General features: G+C 43.8%; 1 protein-coding gene across 3 annotated transcripts; it reads right to left on the bottom strand.

Moving 5' to 3' along the window:
* Positions 1–1293: 1293 nt before the first annotated feature.
* Positions 1294–25085, bottom strand: git1 (G protein-coupled receptor kinase interacting ArfGAP 1). Of its 3 annotated transcripts, XM_049575782.1 has the most exons (21): positions 24678–25085; positions 20127–20260; positions 19674–19786; positions 17668–17773; positions 17204–17290; positions 16960–17090; positions 16738–16832; positions 16465–16507; positions 15674–15700; positions 14393–14441; positions 13840–13912; positions 13025–13122; positions 11435–11546; positions 10740–10864; positions 9437–9589; positions 7889–8236; positions 5511–5591; positions 5034–5110; positions 4334–4510; positions 3935–3998; positions 1294–2482 (listed from the first exon to the last, which is right to left on the bottom strand). In XM_049575782.1, the coding sequence occupies exons 1-21, from the start codon at positions 24727–24729 to the stop codon at positions 2267–2269; spliced, it is 2361 nt and encodes a 786-aa protein (XP_049431739.1). In that variant the 5' UTR covers positions 24730–25085; the 3' UTR covers positions 1294–2266. The 3 variants fall into 3 exon arrangements, with proteins under 3 accessions (XP_049431739.1, XP_049431740.1, XP_049431741.1); XM_049575783.1 differs by lacking the exon at positions 15674–15700; XM_049575784.1 differs by lacking the exon at positions 7889–8236.
* Positions 25086–25243: the final 158 nt, after the last annotated feature.

Here is a 25243-nt window from a genome sequence, read left to right on the forward strand (position 1 = left end):
TACCAATGCAAGAACAACCAGCCATTAAAGCCATAAACACTTTGAGCGACAACCATTGGAGAAGGGTTAGAGGTGAATCTAAACCAGAAGAGGACGGTCCTCCTGGCAGCTAGGGACAACTTTTTAGATCCCATCTGCATCCTTTGTTACAGATATGACCGTATTTGTTCGGCACAGTACAACAAGCTTCAAACCTACAGTAGGCTAAGTGCGCTCTCTTTTTGAAAAAGCAAAAAAAAAAAAAACATCTTTGTTCCCAATGCTGCCTCCCATCAGAGACAGTGAGCTAGAAGTGACAACTTCTGTGGCCCAGATCAGCAGGCCGTGACGAACGTGGGCTTGATTGTGCTTGCCAGACAGTCTAAAAAAGTGAACGTAACACATGGCAAACTACATCAAGCACACTTGAGGTGGTTAATTCCATTTCAAATGAGCGTGTTTCCTCAAATGAAATTATGCTCTCATCATATTTACTTTCCAGGTTGCAAGATCTGGTGCTTTCCACAGGACTACTTAAAGCTTAACTGCAACATACCTGTTTGTGTATCAACTTAATGTGACTGAACATTTGTTAACCATGCATGCAAATAATGATAACCCAGGAGCACACCCGCCATTTACGTAACATACTGCTTTAAAGCAAGACCGGAGAGGGTTAATCCTCATACACAAACTGGACCAAATGATTTTATTATCCTGCTTGGCACCGCAAAAATGAATATAAGATTGATTCTGAGATGATTCCACTGGCTCTGTTAAATGAGGCAAATTGTAAGATAAATCAAGCCCCCAAAAAGACAGCTGAGGATACATGAAAAGAGTATTTTGATCCAGGTCCTGTCGTAATACGCCAAGGGGCTTTCGGTCTGACGGAAAATCTAAACCAAAAACAATTTACCCCTCTCCCCTTTGGCAACTATTCAACCCCTTGGCCACAGGACACATCACAACATGAAAAAAACCTCAACTGTCACCCAGAAAAAAAGAGCGCTTGAGAAATGTCGAGGACCATTTCACAGGTTTTTTCTTTTACATGTGTGTGCACGGTACGTAAATCCCAGTTGAGCACATACTCCCACCTGTCTCCCTATTCCACTAAATGAGAATCATATTTGAGACAATAAAATAAACATACATAAACAGTTAAATCAAGATGACAGTCAGTAAAAATATCAATACAAAAAAAAAAAACAATAGTCATGATAAACAACAATTATTCCAGTGTAAGTGTTTTGTTTGTGTAAGTCAGTAATTTTTGTCCTCAGACATGCAGACCAAACCAATCTGCATATCAAAAAAAAAAAAAAAAAAAAATCCAACGGAAAAAAAAAAAGAAGAGAGAGGAGAGAAATTAAAACATGCCAGATCATGCTGTGTACCACTGACAACAGGGGGTGACAGGTCGGAGAAAAGCTGAAGCCCCCTGCACAAGCTAACCCAGGAGGAAGCATCTGAGAGCCTGGGTGGGGTGTAGAGTGGGGGTGGAGCTGGATGGGTCCCAGTGGGTCCTTCTCTGCACCACAAGCGCATCCTGTCTGGGACGGGATCGGAGGCAGAGGGGCTTCGTGTATGGTTGGAGAGAGAGAGGGAGAGGGAGAGAGAGAGAGAGAGAGCGAGAGGGGCAGAGAGGAAAGGAGAGGAGAAACGCCCTGACTCCTCACAGGACGGAGGGACGGAGATGGCGGTGGAGCTTGTCATTGGTTGATCTTCCCTCTCTTGCAGCATACACTTCCTCCCTCCCTCCCTAGTTCAGGTAAACAGGGAGAGGGAGGGATGACGAGTGACAGGTGAGAATAAATAAAGCGGTAACATCCCAGGATCCAGTTCGCTGTACATCGCCACCATTGTGTTTCACGTATGCTTATCACAGTTAAGCGGTTTATTATACACATCTGATTCCAACAGTTTATTAAGGTTGCAGCAGGCTGTAGATCCCATGTTATATCCTTCCACTCGTCCTTCCCTACTTTCACTTCCATGTTTGTGGAATTTCTCCTTTTACGGTCCTCTGTAGTGTTTCTACTAAACAATCAGTTCTCTTTGCGTTCATCTGATTTCTCTTCCATGCATATTCCAAACCCTTCCTTTCCTCATCACGCCCATCATTCTCCCGATCACTCCCCCTCCCTCGTCCTCCAATCTACAGTGATCATATTTTCCCTCTTCCTTCCTCTCTTGGAAGCCCCTCCCATCCCTCGTAGCCCACCCATGCATTGATCTGTTCTCTCTCCCTCTTCCCTCTCCGTCCATCCATGCACTTGCTGGGTCACTGTTTCTTCTCACGAGTGGTGATAGTGACCAGTTGCTTGGCGGCCTTGGCAATGTCATAGGCGCACTGGATGACCTGCTGAGTGAGGAGCTGGTAGTCCACTGCGGGGCCCCCTGGCTCCGAGGGCGCCGCCTTACGGCACTCAACCTGCAACCGCGAGGCACTGGAAGCCAACAGGCGGAGGGAGCAGTGGACTGCGTCCAACGCTGGGCGCTACAGAGAAATGAAGGGGATCAAAACTCAGTTCTCGTGGTGTAAACAGAACAAGGCAGATAAAGAGAGCAACACCCAGACAGAGAAAGAGAAGCTTTGTCTCCATCAAGTGGTCCACTTCAGTTCAGTTCATTGCACATTAGAACAGCATAGCCCCATTTCCACCAAACACTTTCGGTATGATACCTTTGGAACCAAAAGTAACCTTTCAGACATGATACCTAGACCCAGGTCCGCTTAGCGTTTCCACCTCAAACAGTACTCATTCATGTGGGCGGAGTTGTTGTCACTCACTGCTCCATCCAGCACTGTATTTTTCTCCTTCATCAGTCCACACCTTGTTTATCATCCACTAACAGGGTTGCATGCCGACATTTTCAAAACAAAACAGGCTGGAGTGAGAGAGTGGAGCGGGTTTGTGCATTCAGTGCTTTGCAGGCAAGCACAGGGGGTTAGTGATGCTGTAGTTCACAGGAATGACACTCCGCCACCCTTATTTTTTTCTGAGTGGGGATTAGAATATATGCAGTTCACATAACCCGGTTGAAATTAATATATGTTTTTAAACGCTTGAAAATCCACTCATTACTAAAAGTGTATGTCATATAAAAACTAATGGAATGGTCAAAGTTGTCATATTGAAATTTAAGGTGTGCTGATGGAGTAATGTAACAAGTAAATGCTCCACCTTGTTGCCAGCTGTCGGCCCAGTGAATTAAGTTACTTTTTCTCCAAGTCCAGCTGCTGCAAGAGGCAGCAAAACAGCCTTTCATTTTATACTTACAGTCTACTAATATGTGTAAAACTCTCCACAGTCTGAACAGTGTTTACATGAAGCCTCAAAACCACCAACAACTCAGCCCTGAGCAGAGTGACGTCTTCTATTAACCAATCAACGGACTTCAGATTTCACAGCTCCACCTTTTAGTACCAGATGTGTGTGCTAGGTACCCCAACAGAGGGGGGACCAAAAATGGGGATGGTATGAAACAGTTCTATTGGTATCATTCACAACTTTTCACAGTGGAAACGGGAAAAGAGCGTACCGAACTGAACTGTGCCGTACCGTACTGCTCGGTGGAAACAGGGCTTAGGATGATCGGTCGATAGAGAATTGTCACTCTTGCTCGAGGACTCAATGCACAAACCCACAATTGTTAAATATCCCATCGATTGTGACAGAGACCCTAAACACTCCAGACTGTTCTCTATATTGAAAATGTTGGCTGCAACCTTGTTTTGTCGATGATCAACAAGGTGCAGACCTGTTTTCTACACTGTCAGTGACGAGAAAATACAGCAAGAGCAGGATGGAGCTGTGTGTAACAACCCCACTTACATTTAAGAGTACTGTCTGCAGTGGAAATGCAAAACAAATAAGGTAACTACACCCAAAGTGTTTGGTGGAAAGGGGTCAAAGAGAGAAATGAAATGCAAGTACTCGGAACTTACTTTGGGGAAGAGTGAGGCCATCTCAGTGACAGCAGAGTGGATCTTCTCAGAACATGGAACAAAGCTGAAAAGGGAGGGAATTTTTATTTTTTTTTTATTAGTAGCTTATTTAATAATTGAGGCAACAAGGTTGTCTGTTACTAAGAGATGCTTTGGGCTAACTTTGAAACAGCAGCCTGGCCTGACATTAACGACTACATTCACATGGTGCAACTGTTAAAAACTGTTTATAAATTTAACAGAATTTCTGAAAAGGTGCTTCCAGCACTAGATGTTCCTGTGACTTCTCAACGTGTTATCCAATCTAGAGGATCACTTGTCAGCAAGGGTTTAATTAGTGTTTATTCTGAGACAAACAATTTTCAATGTCACTTCTATCCACATCTGTCTCACACCTACCTGTCGTGTTTGAACTCCTGAGCAGCCCTGAGCAGCTCCTGGATGTTCTTGGTCACCTGCTCAGTCTTCAGTATGACATCCTCTGTGCAGGGCAGGGTGGGGTCTGGCTCCCCCGCCTCCCCACCTCCTCCCTCCTCAGACTCCCCGCGACCTTCCTCCTCACTGCTGCGGCCCATACTGACAAGAGAAACACATTAAATACACTTTAATTAACACCCTGGACTAAGCTAGAGATCTGAAAGCCACAGAGGGCATTAATGAGCTTTAGCATCTCAACACTGTAACAAAACAACATTTAAAGAGACTGCTTATTTATTTCTCATTAAAAACTGTTAGTAAAGATCATTAACCTCCATGTCAGTCTGTGGCCCAAATTTACAGCTCTGCATAGAGAGAAAACACAAAAACGCAGCAGAGGGAGCTACGTCAAACATCCATTTTGAGAGCAAATTGTAAAGTTAAAAAATTACGACACATATATATAACACAGATAATCCCATTAGCAAATAGGTGAAGGGCTTTATATGACTAATGATCTTATTTATATCCCATGACAACTTTTAACTTTCATGCCAGAACTTTTGGGTGCACATCTGACTTCAGAATAAAATTATTAAATGTGAAAAATAACACAGAAAATACTTGCTACAGGTTAAAACACACTCATCCTTGTGTTTAAGTGACTTGCAGTGTGTCTGACCTTAGCGAGAGGTCGTATGTTTGTGTGTTGTCATAGTCGCTGTCAGTGCCACTGCCATGCTTCTCTGGTTTGGGGACCTGGGGAGGGAAACAGAGCGAGGACAGGCTCCATCAGTGCAATTATCACCCACCTCTCCAAAACTCCCGAGCTTCACGGACACCTCCGCCCACAAAGTTCAAGCATTTGTTCCCAGTGAATGTGATGATTTCAACAAGAAGTCAGCTAAATTGTGTAGATTTTAAAAGCTGTTTCAAATCATCAGTTCGTTTCTTTTGAATAAAGATTAATTGTAGTTGCTTCTGTGAAAATGCAAGTGATTTGGGATGTTAACATGTGAAGCCCAAGTTAGTTGAGGACAAGTTTTCCATAATAAAATGCAGAAGCTCTTGCAGTGTCTGTAGGAGACTGATTTTGACATAACAAGGTAACACAAGGTAAATCACTCTAGAATAAAAACTGCAAACTATAAGAATGTACCATGTATCTGCCCATCTCTGTAGATCCAGACAGATGCTGGCCTCCATATGGTGCTGGACCCCCTGAGCCACCCTTCCGTACCTGTGGGAAGAGGGGAAAACAAGGATGGGGAGAGGAAGAGAGAGATGGAGGGACAAAGACAAGAGGGGAAAGAGAGATGTGTGGACAAAGAGATGGAGAGGGGGAATGAAAGATTAGCGGACAGATGGATGAAGAAATAGGAAAAAAAAGAGTGTGGGGACAGAGAGAGGAGATGTTTTTATAAACAGCAGAAAAACAAGATGAATGAGCCAGTGAGAGCAGCGGCAGATCAACTCGGCAGCTCACCCATCATCCCATCAAGACTACATGCCTCTAAAGTTATCTAACACTGACGTACAAAGAACACTGTCGACTAAACTAACTGGTGATGAAGAGCTACACATCACACAGAGCATCTATGAAGGAACTTCACACATATTTTACACTAATGTTGATCTCGATTATTAGAATGCATAGTAAGCAGAAGTGGTGCAAAGTTGCATGTGAGAGAATCCTACATTTTGATGAAATGGCAAACAATGCAATGACAGACAGAATGCTTACATCCAGCGGATGCACGGCTGCACTGCAGTGAGTGAGGGACAGACAGGTGAAGAGACAGACAGACAGAAAGAAAACAGACAAACAGGTAAATTTGTGTAAGGAGATGGTGAATTGGACACGACTGGAGGTTGTGGTGAAGGTTTCCATGGAGAGGTTGACAGTAGTGGTGGGTGGTTGTGTGTCTGCATACTGTAGCTTCATAGTTGTTGCTGTAGACTAAATGCTGCTGAATGCTGTAACTGGTCACCTACAGCCCTTTTCCACACACGTGCTGGCTTTGCTTTAAACACTTTGACTCGGCACATCAGCACAGCGTGGCAGGGACCTCCATACAGCAGGGCATACAACACATTTGTCTCAAGTCAATGACATTTTAAAGCAGCGCCCTCTTTAGTGCTGTTTACTATTGCACTGTGCAAAGGTTGCTGGTGGCCAGCTACTCATCATCATGGATTTCAGGCTGTTATGGTTTTGCATCTACTGCTTATTGCTTGAATAACAGAAGGGATGACACTGAATTATACCTGAGTGATTACAAAGCCTATCACTGGAACTTTCTTGGAGGCAGCTGGCCACTTAGACCCAACTCTGGAGATGGTCCATCTCAGATGTGACTCGGCATGTTTAAACTGGTTATTAAACATGAATCATTGCAGCATGGTTTGACTTGGTGCGGCCAAAAGTGCAGATGGAAAAGCCCTACTAGTTGCCATATTATCCTCCTTATAAAAAAAAAGACTGTTCACAGACCAATAGGGCTTTTTCATTGGATCTTTTGGTCATGCTGGGTCAAACCATGCTGCACTGGTTTGTGTTTTCATCACCAATTTAAATGTGCAGAGTTGCACCTGAGATGAAGCATCTCTGGGTCAGAGCGCAACCGACCACCTCCAAGCAGGTTGCAGTGACGTCAGATCGGCTTCATCATCATTGAGGGAAGATTCAGCATCGACATTCGCCGACAATTCAGTGACGTGTTTAAATAGCCCCTGCTGCTTTCGCCATCTGAGACTCTGTCTTTTAAGCAATAAGCAGCAAATGCCAAGAAAATTCTAAACAACAGCCTGAAAATCCATGATGATAAGTAACTGGCTACCAATAACTGTTGCACTGTGCAATAGTAAAAGAGGGCACTGCTTTTAAACATCAGCGACTCAAGACAGTTAAAGACACACCTTCAAAGTCGTAGCCCTGTTCTTGTGTTGTCTGTGCTGGGCTGATGTGCTGGGTGAAACAGAGTCAAGCCAAGCCAGCACACTTGCATGGACACGTGTAAAGGCTAAAAAAACTGCTCTCTCCTTTGTGTGCGTGTGAATGCACTTGCGTATTTGTGACATCAAACTCCTACATTAAGCAGCTGTCCAGAAGCAGGAGAGCTATCTGGGAGGTCAAAAAGGGTTGAAAATGTGAAGGTTAAAGGGTGCACAGCAGGCTTGAGAGCGGAGAAATCAGAGGCGTCGCCAGGCAACCAAACAGACAACACAATCCCTACTTTTCATCTTTCTCCTTAACGTCACACTTATGCACTTCCCCTTTGCGGTGCTAAAAATCATAGGTTAACGAGTAATTGTTTTTAAACAAATGAGTGTTACACTTAAACATTTAAATGGGGTCATGCACAACTGGACCTTTGAAAGAGAAGGATTGGGGGCTGAGATGCAGGGAGAGATAAAGCTGAAGGGGAACGGAGAGATCAGGATTGGACTATCACCCATTAATCAGGCCAAAGAGAGGCAATCAGGGCCACAAAAGGCAGGTGGGAAGTAGAAGGGGCCGGGGGAGTTCTAACTTACGCTGGGTGTGTTGAGGGGCTGCAGGCGGGCTGCCAGGGAGTCCAGGGCTGGGGGACCATGGGCCGTAGGGCCTGGGGCTGCCCCTGGCTCGTACATTGAGAAGGCCTGGCGGTCCCTTCGATGGGGATGGGAGTGGGGGGCGACTGAGGAGGGCACCGACAGCCCCGGGGGGTCCGCTCCTGGCCCAAACCCACCCAGACCCCCTCCGCCTATTCCTCTCATCCCACCCCCTTGCCAGTGGCCTCCTCCGCCTCCTCCTCCACCAGGCCCCCCTACCCCATGGCCAGCTGCCCCCCCAGCCTGCTGGCCCCCCCGCAGTGCACTGTTCTCTGTCTGCATCCGCGTGATCTACAGGAGAGGAGGAAGGGAGCAAGGAGGGATGAGAGGATGGAGGGAGGGATGGAGGGAGGGACACGGGGAGGTTGAAGGGAAGGGAGGGGGGGTCAACTGAATGGTCAAAGACAAGCATCCACAATCACAGGTACAGTAAAAGGCTCACACAAGCTCATACATATTAACTCATATCAGTACTGGGGAGGGAGGGAAGACATTTCAATAGGTTACATGTCGAGGCAGGGATTAGGTCTCAGGAATGGGGTGGAAGGAAACATACCTGTATATATGCATAGATTGTTTTCAGGGGTCAATGAGGGGAAATGAGGGCTGACCTGCACTGAGGCACTGTTGACTACCAACTGTTCTGACCGCAGTATTTGTTATCTGCAATGTGTGCACATGTAAATGTTTGCTTGTACAGTGCATGTTTGCCTCAACGCTTAACTGAATCCTCAATCAAGTTACAAAAATAAACACATGAATGAATCATGGGTCACATAATCTGACGCTGTGGCAGCCACTGATGAACACAATGAGCTAATGATGATGACTCACAGGAAACGAAATGAAGCGACAGTGAACCACAAATGAACGTTATTACGCGAGAGCTGTCTAAACTACAAATGACAACTATGATGACGAGCATCTGTAGCACCCTCCAATGACGTATGCTCTCGTTATTAAATAACACTGAAAAGCTGTAACTGAATATATCTTCGACAGATAACAATGTAGGGAAAATGACACCCTGTCAGGAAAAATACATCAGCTTGCAAAGATATTAAAATATTCACTTGTCTCTCCATCATCCTGCCCTCCTTCTGTCTGAATCAATTGTTGCTTCTCATTTTGCCAACCTGTCTTTGTCACTCTGCCTTGTGTGTTCTTCAATACCTCCCCTTAGTCAGGCGTCATCCTCTATCTGATTTTATAATCCGACTTCTCCACTAGGTTATCTCAACCTTTCTACGACACAATTCATGCTGACCTTTCTAGCTTCATCCCATCTCTCTTCCCTGCCCCCTGTTGCTCTCTATTACTATTATACGAGATAAAAACTAAATAAATAAATAAATGACATATAAGCTTAACTCCCACTTTCTGCTTTCTCTCTCCTGCTCTGTGCTTCTCATCTGCAGGGGCTGACCCTCTGACCTTTTATGTCTAATTCGCCTCTGCCTATCCTTTCACCCCCCCTCCATATGGCCCTACCTCCTTCTGAAGCCGCCGGAGCTCCTCGCTCAGGTTGTTGTTAACCTTCATCAGCTGCTGCACCTTGGCTTCCGAGGAGGCCAGAGCCTTCTTCACCTCCAGGTACTCCTGCAGGGTGATGGGGCCATCTGACAAATCTGATGAGTCCATACTCTGCATTGACAGGACATATAGGCAGGCGGACAGACAGGTAGAAAGAAAGACAGAAACACAGACAGGTGGACAGAGAGGCACAAACAAAGTGAGGAAACTAACATTGTGAGATTTGTGAAGTTATTCCAGGCTTTAAACCCAGTGTGGAACACCTTATTTCTCTATACAGTGTGTAATGTATGCCGTTTCTATGCACAGATAATATGGGGATGAGTGAATTAGTGCCTATTGAGTTGGACAAAACAGAGTGGACAACTGTGTGAAGGGAAGAGCGTTGGCCTTCAGCCTGAAGGCCAGTACTACAGCTGATCACACACACACACATGTAGACAGTAGAGCCTCAGTTCTTGTTCTCAATGCACCATCTGCCCCCTACTTCCTGTGGCCCTGAAGCATGCTCAAACACATTTCTATACCACTCCCTAAAAGCAAAACATGTAATATGTCTTTCATTGACAATTCTTCTACCTCCTGCCCAATCCACTTCTATTTTACTCTTACGGCTCCATGTAGTTCTGTAGATAACGCCACACAATGCAATTTGATACGAGCACAACATTATAATGGATGCACATATTTCTGGAGTGGCTATAGGAGTGGAATCTCTGACTTGTGGTTTGCTGAGTTCTGCCCAATGAGCTAAACAAGTCCACGGGAAAAAGGAGATAGTTACTGGGTTAGCTGTTGTTTACGTTGTCATTTTCACCATTCCCACTCTGCACCATTTTCCCTTTCTTTCTCTCTCTCTCTCTCTCGCTCAATCTCCTCTTCTCTTCTCTTCTTTCTCACTACACACACACTCTCTCTCTCACTGTATGAACAATGCCCCTCTGACAAGGACCGAGAATAGCTGATGATGTCACTCAGGAGCTATGTGGCAGCCCTGACTGTGACCACTCCCCGCAAAGCATGCTGGGACAAGTAGTCATAAAGAGGAAACCATAGAAGAGATTTGCGAGCTGATGCAATTACTTTTCTAATAGTTCGTGCGAGAGGACGATTGTTGTGTAAAATTTAAAAGTCATTAGTGCGTCAGCCTGTGCAGATGTGTGTATTAGCAGATTTTACCTTGAATAGTGTTGAAAAGTGAGCATGCGGCCCGATGCACATTGGTTTTTCAGATTAAGTAGTGTGTGTTCAAGTACTATACCTTTGCACGGTTGCTGCGTTGTGTGTTGTTGTTGTTCTGGGTGGTAAGCTCGCTGTCTGTGTCTTCATCGGAAGCTACGCTGTCGTAGTCATGCTGGTCATCATCTATGCCCAAATCCAATTGATCTGACAGAAAATGTGCTTATTTATTACATTTGTCACATAAACAGTTTATCAACCCTCCTTTATCTTTCCATCTCTGCAGAGATAAAAAAGACTGCAGACTGATATTTGTAACTCGATTAAGTTATACCACCTTGTCAGGGTTCCTGCACCTTCTTTAATATCAAAATCAAGGATTCATTGAATTCCCAGGCCCAATTCCCTCAAATTCAAAGACCCAACAGGCATAGTTTTAGACACAGATCAAACATTGAGAATTCCTAGTAAGTTTTAAAATAATTCACAGACAACAACTAAAAAGAGAGAGGCTTAAATGTGTGCTCACTTCTCAGTAGTGCTGTGTTACAGTGATGAAGGCAATATCAAGACAACTTCAATTTCTATTTCTGCACAAAATATATAAAGCACTTTCAATGACCCATGTCTATTTATGTTTATTTTCAAAGACTTTCAAGGCTTTTTTCTTCTTTGAAAACTCTGCTTGCTTTTTTTTCCCTCCCCATTCTTAAAAAGCTATATAATTGCCTTCCGCTCTCCGTCCTAATTTTCGGTCACTTCCTCCCAGTGTCTCACCAGTAGGACTGCTGAGCCCTTTCCCCTGCTGTCTCCTTTTGGCGTCACTCAGGATGTCGATGATAAGCGTGGCAAACTCCCGAGCGTTGAAACGAGCCAGCTTCTGACGACCCTGAAAAAGAAACAAGTCCGAAATTAAAGCTTAGGTTATAAAATGTATTCGTGTGCACACAGTGGCATGGCTGTCTGAAAATGACTGTACGGTTCTTATGGGGAGAGTTCAGATTTTTAAGTGGTGTTTGTGAGTTACTCATCCACCATGGTCAGTGTATTAAATTAAGCGGATGTCAGTCGTGTTTTAACCACCTAAAGCAGTCAATATCAGTTTAAGTTCAAGCTCTACTGAGTTTAAGTTTAAGCTACATTGAGAGGGTTTTCACTGCTTTACCTTTCCCTCATACAGCGATTTCCAATGGGGAACTGAAGCTGTTGGATCACCCTCTTAAAAGCCAGACTCCATTGAAAAGTGTGTTGTTTGGTGTGACTTTTTTTTAGGTGGCTAAAATATGTTTAATTGCTGATCCCATCCACAGCAGTACATATTTTAGTTTACATGTCAGACTCCTGCCTGCTTCTTCAAACTAGGGGTGTACCGACCAGCATCTACTACAGGTAATACATAAACTATGAATAAGCACCACATACAAACCACTTAAAAAATCTGAACTATCCCTTTAAAGTTATATCATCAGTTGTATGGAATACAGATACAATCCAGCCCACAGTCAGTGGTTCACAGTCTGTGTGACTACTGTGGTCAACGACCATGTGCTGTGGAAAAACTCAGTCATACTTAACACTCACAACACACACACACACACACACACACACACACACACACACACCATCACAAGTGTGCTCACACATACACAAACATGAGGAAAGAAACATAAACCGTGCAATTACACTAGTATGCTGGCATACTGGAAACTAAAAAGGTCAATTTTCATCAAAGTGCTAAATTAGAAGCATTACACAATGCTATTCATAACGCACTTTTTTTTAAGACAAAAGAAGGAGAAAAGTTCAACTCTAAATGTGTCTGAGTGTGTTTTTCTTCTGTTTCCCACCATAAATAGACAGCAGTTACTGACCACAGTGAACTGCCCAGTCAGTGCAGAGCAAACGTGGCGATGCCGGCGCTTTTTTCTGTGTGTGTGTGTGTATACCCGTGTTAAAAGTCAATGTTTACACTAATGAGCCACACAGATGAGGAGAAACTATGTGAGAGGACATATGGGATTTCTCTCTCACACACAGAGAGCGCAAGCCAGGGGAAGAGAGGGGGAGAGAGAAACACAGATGGATTACATCTTTCCTCCTCTTTCACAGCTGAAGAACATCCCTTGTCAATTTCACACTCATTCTCGGCTTCTCACCAAAACACATACACTGTCTACTGTCTGAGATATCACAATGTGCTATAATCCTCTCTCTTTGGTTTCTTCTTTTTCTCAGTTTCGTAATTGTCTACAGGTAAAAACTATCTTCAATTTCATTATGCATTCATTTGTATCAGCTAATACAAGTGTATATGAGTGTATGCATGCTACCTGAACTGTAGGTTTGTGCATGAATGAGTGTGTTTACCTGGTTACGTGTGGCAGAGTACTCAGGATTGACTGGTAGGAAGGGCACTGCGCTGCGTTCTGTGACCAGAGTGCTGTGGTTCTGGGTTGTAAGCCACACTGGAGACACAAACATTAAGCAAAAAATAAGTCTGTGTGTGAGTGTGTGTGTATGCGTGTGTGTAATATGGAACATGGGCAGCCAAACACGCAGTCCATCCACCCACACATGCAGAGAGACATAACCAAAGCACAGTAAAAATCATACAGTAGATCCTAAAACTGAAATTCAGCCCCTATAATCCACTGCTGTGCTTTGAGCCCTCCCCTTTTTGTGGCTGAGTGTGTGTGTGTGTGTGTGTGTGTGTGTGTGTGTGTGTGTCTCTGTATCCTTGCCACTTACCTGCGGTGCTTCTGTCAGAAAGCACAATTTGACTGCTACTGCTGCTGAAGGAAAGGGAGAGAAGAAACGGGGAAAAAAAAAGAGGAGACGGAGCGAGAAAGCCGAGGAGGAGGAGAGAGACTCAAGAATTTCTGAGGCACTTCCTCACTTCGTCTCTCCTCCTCCCGTACTCACTCACTCCATTTGGCTTTCCTCTTCAACAGTCATTTTCCCTTTCTCCTCACTCCATTCTTCAGATTCACTCTGTTCTCTCAACACCTATTTTCTCTGTGATTTTCTCTCCTTTTCTTCTCAAAGTTCATGTCAGTGATGTCTTGTGGGAGTGTTTTTTTTATTTCTTTCAACATCTCAGTTCCATATAAGGAAAAAGTCAAAGCACAAGACTGATATGTCTATCTCATAGACGACAAAAGAAAAGAGGAGAAAAGGCTCACCTGCATCGTTTTCTCTGCGATCTACCTCGTCATAGACATCCATCGCTAACTCCTCAAAGAGCCGATTGTTGAGCTGCCACACAGACAAACAAATTGACCCCGGATATATCAACAGGTGTGTATTGTAGAAAATGAAAGAGAGCAGAATACAGACATTAAAACAACCTAATCCACAGTCATATGGGCTGAAAAGATTTTCTTGACATGCCGTCGCATTTTCATTTTTCCTAAAACTTCTGTGTCATAGTTTGTGACTTAAGTCCTTTTACTGGTGATAACTAACCATCAGCTGTCAGATTTTGGATTTGTATCATTCTGTGGGGCTGAACAGATGGCCCTGGAGAGGACAAACACTATTTTGGCAACAAGCAGAAAATCTGTCTGTTATACCGACCAACTTTTTTGCCCATTTTTTTTACCAAGTACTTTTTAAATCACTTTCAAAGACACAAGAAAATTGGCTAAATCTATTGTGTGAAGACTACAACTTTGACTGAGGCAAGCACTGCCTTTACAACTGTAATGTGAATGAACAAGCCAATGTACAACTCACCGCTTGGAGCTTCTTCTTGGCAGCCTTGGCCAATTCTGAGAGGTCCAGACTAAAAAACACAGAGGACAACAGTCATCCAGGCGCCACGAAGATACAGTGGAATATAGAGACAGAGGCAAAGGGAGGGGGGAAGTAGACGTGGATATGGAGAGAGGAGCAAGAGGTGAGGAGGTGGGAAGGGTGTTTGGCTAAAGAGAGGGGGCACAGGGAGATAGAGGGCATTAAAGGTGGGATGCATCGGGTGTCAGATTGAAAGGGGTTGATGTAATAGTGATGACCATCAGAGCCAAGTCAACCTGAGAGCAACTCTCTGTACAGTCAACAGGCTTTATTGTAAAGACCAACGACATGACAGCTGCCCAGAAGTGAAGCCAAAATATCTTGATTGTCCCCTGGTGGCTGGCTGCAGTATAGGTCATAAACACCGCCCCTTATGTTAGTGGATGGGACATGAGCTAAAAGATCAAAGAACACATGAAATAAACTCTTCCATAAGGTGGTTTCTGTCATTTCAGGAAGTTCTTATCACGCTGATGTATGTTCAAGTGTTTATTTTTCTGTGGTAATCGGTGTGCTTGCAATCAATGGTGTTGCTCACGATTGCAACCGCAACAACTCTGGCTCCAAATGACGTCACAAACGCAAGACGGCAGCAGCCATATACGGGATATTTTGGCTTCATTTTTGTACAGTGGAAGAAAATACAGACGCATCGTCCATCTCTATATAGTCATTGGTAAAGTGACATGGTGCGTCTGATTTTTCAAGCTACAGCTAGACAGCTAAAACCTGTTTCTGTAGATAAAGTCTCAAATATGTTAGACATGATTAAGTTTTATTACACAGATATAAACATGTCAAAAGTCTCCCTGCATATCCTGAAATTTTATTTTAGGTAGCTACTTGAGAAAAAGCTCTTTTTTGGTTTGGTTTTTTTTTGTGGCCAGGGTTGTTCACTAATTATATATGCACATGTGCAATGTGAATATATGGTTATGATTGGTGTGGTCATTCTCCTGAGCACCAGGAAGTCCTCTGGCCCTCTATTTCCTAACAGCTTCAAGTCATCTAGATTTGTTTTCATCAGAAAAGCTGTGCAAGTCCATTTTCTAGTGACGACCGATTAAGGCCTACCAATCTTCCCACTGTGAAACTGCTGCAGACGAGATAGGCCTATTGTGGTACACAACAGGGAAATCTACAAAAGATGGGGTAGCAGACAGAGGGGACTGACATAAAGGAAGAGACTCTGGAAAAAGGGAACAAGGAAAGTAAAGATACCTCTGTGTCGGGCACTTAGGACGAGCTCTGGCTCCACCAAGCGCAGCGAAATGGAGAGAACAGAAGACGAGTGAGAAAAAGGAAGAAACAGACAGAAAGAGGGGTAGAGAAGCCACATCAAAACAGCTTTAATTGTTATTATCAAGAGGAACCATTCACCAGAACAGAACAGATGCAAGTGGAGTTAGATAGCAGCTCAGAAGTAAGACCCACTTCAGTAACAAACCGATAGTGAGGTGCACTCAGTTTAGCAGCCTGACGTGTACATTTGGGAGTGTCTTTTCAAGCTACTTCTGACTCAGCTCAGCTGAGAAAACCCAGCACCCATCAAATATTTGAAAGAAGCTGAGCCAAGTGCTACTGAGCTTGATTTATCATAACCTGACTCTGCACTTCTGTACCTCTCAAATCAAACCTGCAGTTTAGGATTAATAAACTAAGCAGATCTCAACGATCTAAACAAATGCAGACACCTGTAATAATTAATCCTTAGATTACTATTTAAAATAAACAACCAGCTTCTTTTGAGATGTCAATGACCTCCTTTTATAAACTCCTTATTTGGGTGGGGTTATATGTACTACAGTGCCACCCTCTGGTCAGAACACTGAACTGCATCAGTGTCAATAATTCCACGCCAGAGGGACACAGTGAAAAGAAGCAGTCATAGAAGTATGGCAAAGTTCAAGTGACCTAACAAAGATACCTCATGCAATTAAACCACACCATGCATACAAATGCAAGACACTCATTATCATGTTAATACAAAACAATAATATCACAGTCCATACCTGTCTGCCATTTGAGGAATGATATAATGGCCATTCTTGTGATCTGAGGAGAGGGAGAGGAAGAGGGAGAGGGAGGACAGGAGGGAGAAGAGAGGAGAGGAGAGGAGAGGAAGAGGGAGAGGGAGGGAGAGGAGAGGAGAGGAGAGGAGAGGAGAGGAGAGGAGAGGAGAGGAGAGGAGACACAATAACTGGATACAATCTACCACAAATGTCACTGAAGTTAACTATGCTTAAGGGCTTGTGAGGTGCTCACACACTGGTGCAGTGGGTTACCTGGGCGCCGTCCACAAAGGTAGAAGGCTAGTCTGTCCGTCAGTTCATACTGACACTCTACCAGCCGCTCTGCTAGCTCTATATGACCCGCCTGCCTGGAACACAGACACACAACACAAATTATTCTCTTCCCTCACCATTCTCTCACAGGAGATTTTATTTTAGATTTCATTTTAAATACAATCTGTGTTATCATAGAAGTGTGTTTCCACTGTTTTGTACCTTGCGTAGTCCATAGGTGTGCGTCCGTTGATGTCAGGTGCTCCGGGGTCTGCACCGTACACCACCAGCAGCTCAGCCTGCAGGATCTGACCTGCCTTGGCTGCCACATGGAGCGGGGTAGTGCCTTTCTCCTGGAGTTAGACACACAAACAGAGTCAGGACAAGAGGCCTGGCATAAAGAGAGTAACTGAACAGCATGGCTAATTGCTAAATGGAGTGAGTCAGCGAGTAGATTTTTCCTGACCGGGTGGAAGAAGTTGGCCTGAGCGCCGAGGGACAGGAGCCGAAGACACGTCTCTAAACTTCCCGTCCGCACACTTGAGTGAAGTTGCTAATGAAGACACAATGAGGAGAGGTAGAGAGGAGAGGGATAGAAACAGAGAGTGTCTGGGGTGTAAAGATTAAACATCATGAAGAGACAGAAACAGGCAGAATCCCCTTATTAACCCAGTGGAGCTCCACAGCATTAGAGATCGTTATTATATCCTGCTGTGTCATTCAGATCACTGCCTGCCGGGAGGGTTTTATCAGTGTGTGTTTGTGTGAGTGTATACATGCACATGTTTTTATACGCAAGGTCTCCCACTGACATCTATAAATGAAACATCCTTTGTGCTTACACACACAGTTCAGCAGTATGGCAACGTCCATATAGGCTAATTACGCTGACATTCTCAACCCCTCTGCTGTGAAATACTGCGCCCTCACCTTGCTGAGGTCCTTGGTGGTGACGCCATCATCATCGCGGCAGGGGAGCTTGTGCACAAAGGCCAGCATCTGGTATTTGGCTCTGATGAACTCTGACTTAGTGGGACTGCACAGGAGCAGAAGGTGAAGAAGATGAAGATGGGGAAATTGTTGTTTTTTCATTCCACTGTTATCTTTTCATTACACACACACCCATACAGTGGGCGAAAAATATACACACATGCACACACAGGACGTATAGAAATGCTATTTTTGTTCTGGAGAGATGAGTAATCGGGCTGCCGCATAGTCAGGTGCTCTGAGCAGGAAGGAGTTCAGTGTGTTGATTAAGGGCACTTCAGCAGTGCCGAGGAGGAACTGGCACCTCTCCAGCTACCTGTCCACACTCGAGACTTAAAATGGCCACTACGAGCTACTGCCGCCGTAATCACTATAAAGAGATATCTGCATATTAATATAGGCAACTGGACAACATTTTGTTATCAGTGGCTTTCTGGTTTCCATCTGTAGTCTGTTTCTTGTTGGAGTAGTGTTGACCAATCACATTTGAGTAGCAGGTAAACAGCCCGTATGGAGAGCAAAAGAGGCGGAACGCATTGGCTGAAATCCACAATCATAACCCATCAGCTATCATCTAAGCTTTATTTATTTATTTGTCTGCATTCATATATGGATACAAGGCTGCGTGATGTTCAGAAAATCAAATGTCACATTATTTTTGACCAAATACCTCAATACTGATATTGCGACAATATGTTACAATGTTTTCGGGTTGAGGTTTGGTTCTTTCACAAAATAAACATAATGAGATTTCTGATGGATAATCATCAGTGAGGCGGGTATAATGACTGAGTGGGTAAAGGCAAAAGTAGAACACCGAGAACAGTCTGGTAAGTTCAGAAAATGACATCACTTTACTGCAATGCAGCCTTCACAACCAGGAAATCCAACACTTAAATTATTACGATATCCAAAATCTAAGATGGTACCCAGTCTCATATCAAGATAATAATATCATATTGATATACTGCCCAGCTCAATGCAGATATTTGTTTACAGAGATTAGCTGAAATATGCAGCGGTCGGAAGAGGAAGTCTTGGCCCTGATATCCACCGGCTACACCGAAACCCCTGAAATACTCCCCGAGGCTAAATCACTGTCAGGCCGATAGCTGGTAGGTTACGAGACTGTTGCCACATCATGAAATTCAAACGTCAGAAAAATCATATTTGCAACTACAGGCCAGGTCCAGTCCAATTTTAAGTTTTTCCTGAATGCCAGATGTTCTTTTTTACAAACGGCTGAGTTGTATTTTGATTGAAAAGCACTTCATGCTTTGATGTCACTTTTCTCCTTCTCCTTTTGATTCTTTGTGTTAGGAGAAAAATCCCACTCTCTTATCAAAGAAAAAGTCCTAAGCTAAGAACTACACGCCTTAGCAACACTGCTGCTGCTCAGTGAGGCCCGAGCGGGGTTCCTTCCCATCTTACTTTAATAAGCCAGAATTGATGGGTAACTAATGGTTCCCTGCTTGTTATACACAGACATTAACACAGTATACAATGTTGTATATTTCAAAAGAGATTGTGCACAATGTGCTTCTACACATTTGTGAAATGACAAATTAAGTGAAATGAACAGACTATTTCCTGCAGGTCCAATTCTTGATCTCAGGACACTCCCAGAGCCACATTTCACCACAAAAGAAGCACTAAAAAGCTACAAAGACAAACCATATCCTGTATTTAGGTATACAAAATCCCTATGAGAACAGAGCAATATTCATTAGGAAGGTGATCCATGCATAGGAGACAACTATTCATAGAGCATTACAGAACAACTGGGTGCAATTGCTCTTCACTACTGCAAACACAAATGACGTCCAAAAAGATTATATAGCAATCCTGTGCTGCAGGGACAATAATCTCCCCCAACAAAGGTGACTGGTGGGAGATGTGTGATAGTTTTGTTTTGTGTATTCTGAGCCTGTAGGGAGTATACTTACTGGACTTTGTCCTGGGGGTTGGGTTTCCTCCGACCGCTCTGTACCTGAGCAGGGTCCAGAAGACTGTGTTCCCATATGGAGTTGGCCCCATTACTGGCCAAGGTCTGAACCATCTAGAACATACACACACAGTAGTGACTCAGTAATGCAAGAGAATAATGAGAATATTATGGTGAGTGAAGTCGCGTTGCAGCCCAAATTGCAACATCATAATGTAATATTTTGAATGTACTGCTTTGGCGACCAAAAGCTAAAATATATATTTATACAAAAGGATGGATACGCAGAATTAGCATAAATAAAGAAAATAAGAACCTGTTTTTTTTCATAAACACAGAAACCAGTGGGAATGGATTTGCATCCTCACTCTCTGTGGTAGTACTCTGGGCCTCTGGTACTGCATTTGCTCTAACTTAATTTCCCTTTCCTTCACTCTTCATCTCTCAGTCTTACCTGCAGTAGTGCGGGAGGCCATCCGCTGTGCCTCAGGTGCTTGACTATGGAGATATGGCGGCCTAAGCTGCGGTGGACTGAACAGCATTCATCACAGATCAGGACCCCTCGGTTGATACTGGTCCAGCCCGGGTCTTACAGGCAAAGAGAAACAGATGAATGGTATTACAAGTCTTATAAACACGCTGTGTGTGGTGGTAAGACTTTTAAGCATTGTAAAGAATCTTATGTGCTTTATCACAACAGTCACATTAGTCCAGGCTGGATTACAATAATACCCTCAATGTGCAAGTATTAGTATGTGGGGGGGCGAAATTACAGTTCACTACCACAGTACACTGCGGTGCCATTTTTTCCCTCCAAGCAGACATGTGCTCTACTGACACTGCTACTCTGGCCAGGCTTCATTCAAGGTCAAGTCAAACACATGCTCCTTTCAGACCTCTTTTCTCATTCAAGGTCAAGTCCAACATATGCTCATTTTAGTCTTAATTTCTCAGCTGCTAACCTGCAATAAGAAGTGTTTCATGAAATATGTGGATATGTATGCACAGAATGACAAACGTAGAGCTGAGCAACAGCATAAAGCTTAAGTACGGTGATCTTCTGTCACCAAAACTCCAATTACGATTATAAGTCCTTTGAATTTCACAGATTTTCGTGCTGTTATATACTATAGTATTGTATAATACACATTAAAAGCAAAGTCATCCTCAAAGGATATGCATCTTTATAGTTTATCAAAGAGCTGTGAAAACACAGTAGTGTTGTAACTGGGAGAATTTCAGGAAAAAAAGGTATTCTTCACAGTAAGGACTGGGCAGTTAGAACAAATTGAATTTTGGGGCATTCATACAGTATATCAAGATGATAACATGAAGAAATGATAACACTGAATTATCAGCCAGCCTATGTAAACTGTTAGCTACAGTTGTAAAATGCCATGCAGCAGTACCAAATACGGTATAGAGATGGATCATACACACACTGAATATTCCATATGCTGGGTTGTACTATAGCTCCCCTGAGCTCAGTGTACTCCATGAATTGCCACTCAGTGATAAACCAATACATGCACAGAGTCCTGCTTTGATTGAAGTGCTTACAAATGTAGGGCTCAATGTTGTACCGACCAAACTGCAGGAAACCATGTGCAGTTAAGTCAGGCTGAAGGTTAAAGTGAAGTTACAGTCAAGGTTACACAAGTCCAGAAGATTTTTCACCATATCATATATTACTGGTTATACTAAGTATGTAAATATAAGTACATGAAAAGGAGAAAATATTTGAAGACATTTCAATTTCAGATAAAGGAAACATCCTTAAAATGCACATGCTTCTAAACACATACATACACCATGCAAACTCTAACCTTTCAGTCATAAGCAGCTTGGTATAAGACCGGTGGTGCCTTACTGGCTGAGCCAAATGTCAGATCTACTAGTGTTCGACAGAAGCCTGAGGTTTCCATAACAACATCTGGTATTTGCTTTAGTCTGTTCGGTGTGATATTGCAGTGACATACAAAATTCTGGTGGGAACATCACTTTTGTTCCACCCAAGACATCAGTGCAGATGAGTGTGAATGCTGTGAGGATGAGACGGGAAGCAGCTACAGCCAATGCCAGTCTACTGACACTGGCAGACGAGTCACAGAGTCTGGGTCATGTTTATGCCCTCAGGACCCTGATGTGATGAGCAGCTCACAACTAATACAGTCTGCAATATCAAAACAAATATATGCACACTTACATGATGTATTCACCAACACACACATACACACACATCCACTATCTGTATTAGTCACTCTCGGGCTTGGATAAAACTGTCTGGGCTTAGGGTATTAATGGAGCTAAAATAGTCCATCATCAGATGAACTGACATGCTGTAAGTCTTTTTGCCTGCAGAAAAAGTAGCAGCAAATACAAAATGGCTTTGATAAGAGCTATAGCCTAGTTTAGAACAGTAGCCCGTGGGCTTTAAAGGCCGGACTGCAGCAATTTAATTCCTTAATCTGTGTAATAAATATAAAAACTCCCACAGGCTATGCTATCTGCTTGGCTCGCTGGATCAATATGAGGCTACACCATTAAGCTATTAGACCTGAATAGACTATTGGCAGCAGAGTATTGGCCAAATCTGCAGCATGACATAATTTAGCCTAAAGTTGGCCTAATTCGTCGATACAGCATTGACATTTGTTTTTATAACTGTCACTAAAGGCTGCATAAAAACATGTATAACAATAAGTATTAACGGTGAATGATAGCATTTAAATGCTGGAAAACTCCTGCTGAAATAAACACTGAAACTAATGCTTGCACTTATGTAATTTGACTGGTAACTGTTAAGTTTCTACACTAAAACTCATCACAGGTTAATTCATATTCCACACCGGAGGAGCCTCACAGCTCTAAATAACCATTTAAATACCCAGGAGTAACATGTAGGTTGATTGCATTCCCACACACAGTTTCTACTTCCTCTAAATTTGGCTTTCTGAACTTGCCCAAACACCAGTCACGACGTCAACAGTAGAACCTGACAGCACAACACGACAAAGGAATTGGACGCCACTGTCACACTGCTCTAAATGCTTGCACAAGACTCTCAGTTTCTTATACAGTTGCATCTGGGCTCAATAAAGAGTTTACCATCATGACAACATGATTCATTGTTGCCATAAACCGTGCAGATTGCCACGGCGTGACATTAAAGCCTCCTGAGGCTTGGCTTGGACTGGGAGTATCAGTCGTCCTTTGTAGCCATGCCATCGAGTTATCCCCCAGTATGATACAAAGCTGGGTAGTAGGGAGGTGGCCTGTCACCAGTGGCTAGGTCAGCATTTTGCAGAACGCACTGCGTGTGTGTGCATGTCGTCGTAAGGAGGAGCAACATGCAAAGAGCTGATGGTAGCAGAAGAAATCTACAGCTAGTTACAGGTACACCAACACCAACAAGCTAAACACTATCATGAAAAATCAGGAAATTCATCTAGAGAAACCCATGTAAAAAGACAATTACTTGACAATGAGCACACATCTTTTCCTTTTCCAGACAGGATAAATTTGTCAGGAATATCACACATGAATACTCTAATGGCAATGGCATTCAAGGAAACACATTCAGCTGGGGTTGGTTAGTGCTGGTCAGAAGATGAAGCGGGAGATGCAACTGAGGGGGCAGGAGGACAGACTGCAGGAAGGTAAGCATATAGTAGTAGCAGGGAATAGGTTCAGGTCATAAAGCAGAAGCAAGGTGTAGTCAGCAGGATCCTGAACACTGAGCAGTAGTACCCTAAAGCTTATGACAGTTTTGAACACACTGCTATCAGGGGGAGCAGCTGTGAAGAGGGCAGCTGCTGTAATACATGTACACATGAATGAATGCTGGCAACACGCATACACACCAATAATCGAGTGCTTCAAACTAGATATGAGGACATGTGAGGCTACATGTGCAAGGTAGATGCTCGGAAGAGGACCCCAAGGTTTATTTGGTATCACCTCCTCACTTTCCTCCAAGCACTGACAGGGGCAAACGAGGTAAAAGTAACTTGAAAATGTGAATGCTCATTGCAGTGGTCACACTTACTCATGCACAGCAACATGGACAACACACTAGCTTTATCTGGCACTTGAAGTTTAATATAGCGTTGTTTATTCTTTTAAATCGGGTTAGCTAAATGTTCCAATTTGGGTGGCTTTCACATGAATGTGCTCCTGTAAATCCCCTCAGCGTTGGTGACAATTCAATCTGTAAACTGTGGAAGAGACTACAAATGCAGTGAAATATATATTATGTAGAAATCTCAACTCAAGTAGGTAATATCTGTCCGGAATTTACAACAGTGTACAGAAACTACCAAAAACTAATGTCAGATTCCGCTAAAGCGACAGGCTGGTAGCTGACGCGTTAGCAGAATCGGCTCAGCAATAACTTGCCGTTTAGCAAAAGTTAGCTAGGCTAGCTAACGGTGTAGCTAGCAACTTTAGCCAGGTATACAATCTCAAAACGCCGCGGGCGAGCACTAACAATGACATAATGGGGTTGAAATATATTCATAATAGTGCATGTTAATACACTGAGGGTAGGCGCAGTGTTTAATAATAGCCAGCAACGCAGTGAGTCAAAATCGCCTGCTAGTTAGCAATGCTAAGCTAACGCGTTAAGAAGTCTGTCCCGGTCACGAAAATCAAAACAAACGTCTGTTGAAGTAGGAAAGCGACATAAATCTGACACTCAGATGGTCCACTGCAGCAAACAAGCTGGTAGCCTTCACATATGGCCTCGGTCAACTGAATATGAATATCAAGCTTCTCAATTAATGTTTAGCAGCTATTAGCCTCAGGTTTTCCCGTTGTGATAACACGCCTATTTTTCACTGTTTATTTGGGGCCTAAGCGAAGCTGGTTAGCCCTGGCCGTTTTCCTGCTCTGCGGACCCGCTGACAGTGACAGCAGCTTCGGTGCTGTTGTCCCACCGTGTCGCCCTCCCGATGTATTGTTCCAGTGTAGTGGTCTATTTTTGATTTATTTTCCTCCTCCCTACCTGGCGCACTGCAGTCAGCGCAGACTTCTGTCCTCTGTAGCTTCCTCGACATCTCGAAAGTCGCTGAAATGGAGAGGTGGATGTCGGCGATGATGTGGTTGTTCGCCTTTACTCCCCCGAGCTACCGACCGACGTCTGCAGTCAACCGATGCGGCCCCTGAATCCCCGGAAGCCGGGTGGTGTGATCGGTTTTCCCGGCCAGCTGACAGTTGAATTTCCCGTTTGTTCCTGAGGTCTCTTCGCCCACGTCCACCACTGAACTCAAGTGTGGAGGCAAGTTATGCGAACATGGTTAATCTGGCTGTTTGTATGAACCTCATAGCGGAATATTTACTAAATCTGTTCGCTGCATTGCCTGCGACTCACCGAGAGACGGCAGCTCTCTACCTGTCAGTTTCCGCACACACACCCAACATCCCTGCAGCCTACCTATGGAGGGGCAGGGAGGGGTGAGGGGGCAAGAATAATCCTGTCATTATGCTAAAGGTGAGCTGGGTTTCACAGACTGATCAAAGCAGAGCAATAAAAAATCAAATCACTAGTATTTATTTTAAACTCAGATAGAT

This window comes from Epinephelus fuscoguttatus, linkage group LG5, assembly GCF_011397635.1.
Source record: "Epinephelus fuscoguttatus linkage group LG5, E.fuscoguttatus.final_Chr_v1".
In the NCBI taxonomy this organism is placed as follows: Eukaryota; Metazoa; Chordata; class Actinopteri; order Perciformes; family Serranidae; genus Epinephelus; species Epinephelus fuscoguttatus.

What these genes read in the sequence shown, in the direction of transcription:
- git1 (XM_049575782.1), bottom strand. Translation starts at nt 24,729, where the DNA reads ATGTCGAGGAAGCTACAGAGGACAGAAGTCTGCGCTGACTGCAGTGCG. An exon ending in CCACCAAGGACCTCAGCAAG is followed by an intron (nt 17,291 to 17,667) that starts GTGAGGGCGCAG and finishes TGTCTTCATTAG; the next exon opens with CAACTTCACTCAAGTGTGCG. An exon ending in CCTAAGTGCCCGACACAGAG is followed by an intron (nt 14,442 to 15,673) that starts GTATCTTTACTT and finishes TGTGTTTTTTAG; the next exon opens with TCTGGACCTCTCAGAATTGG.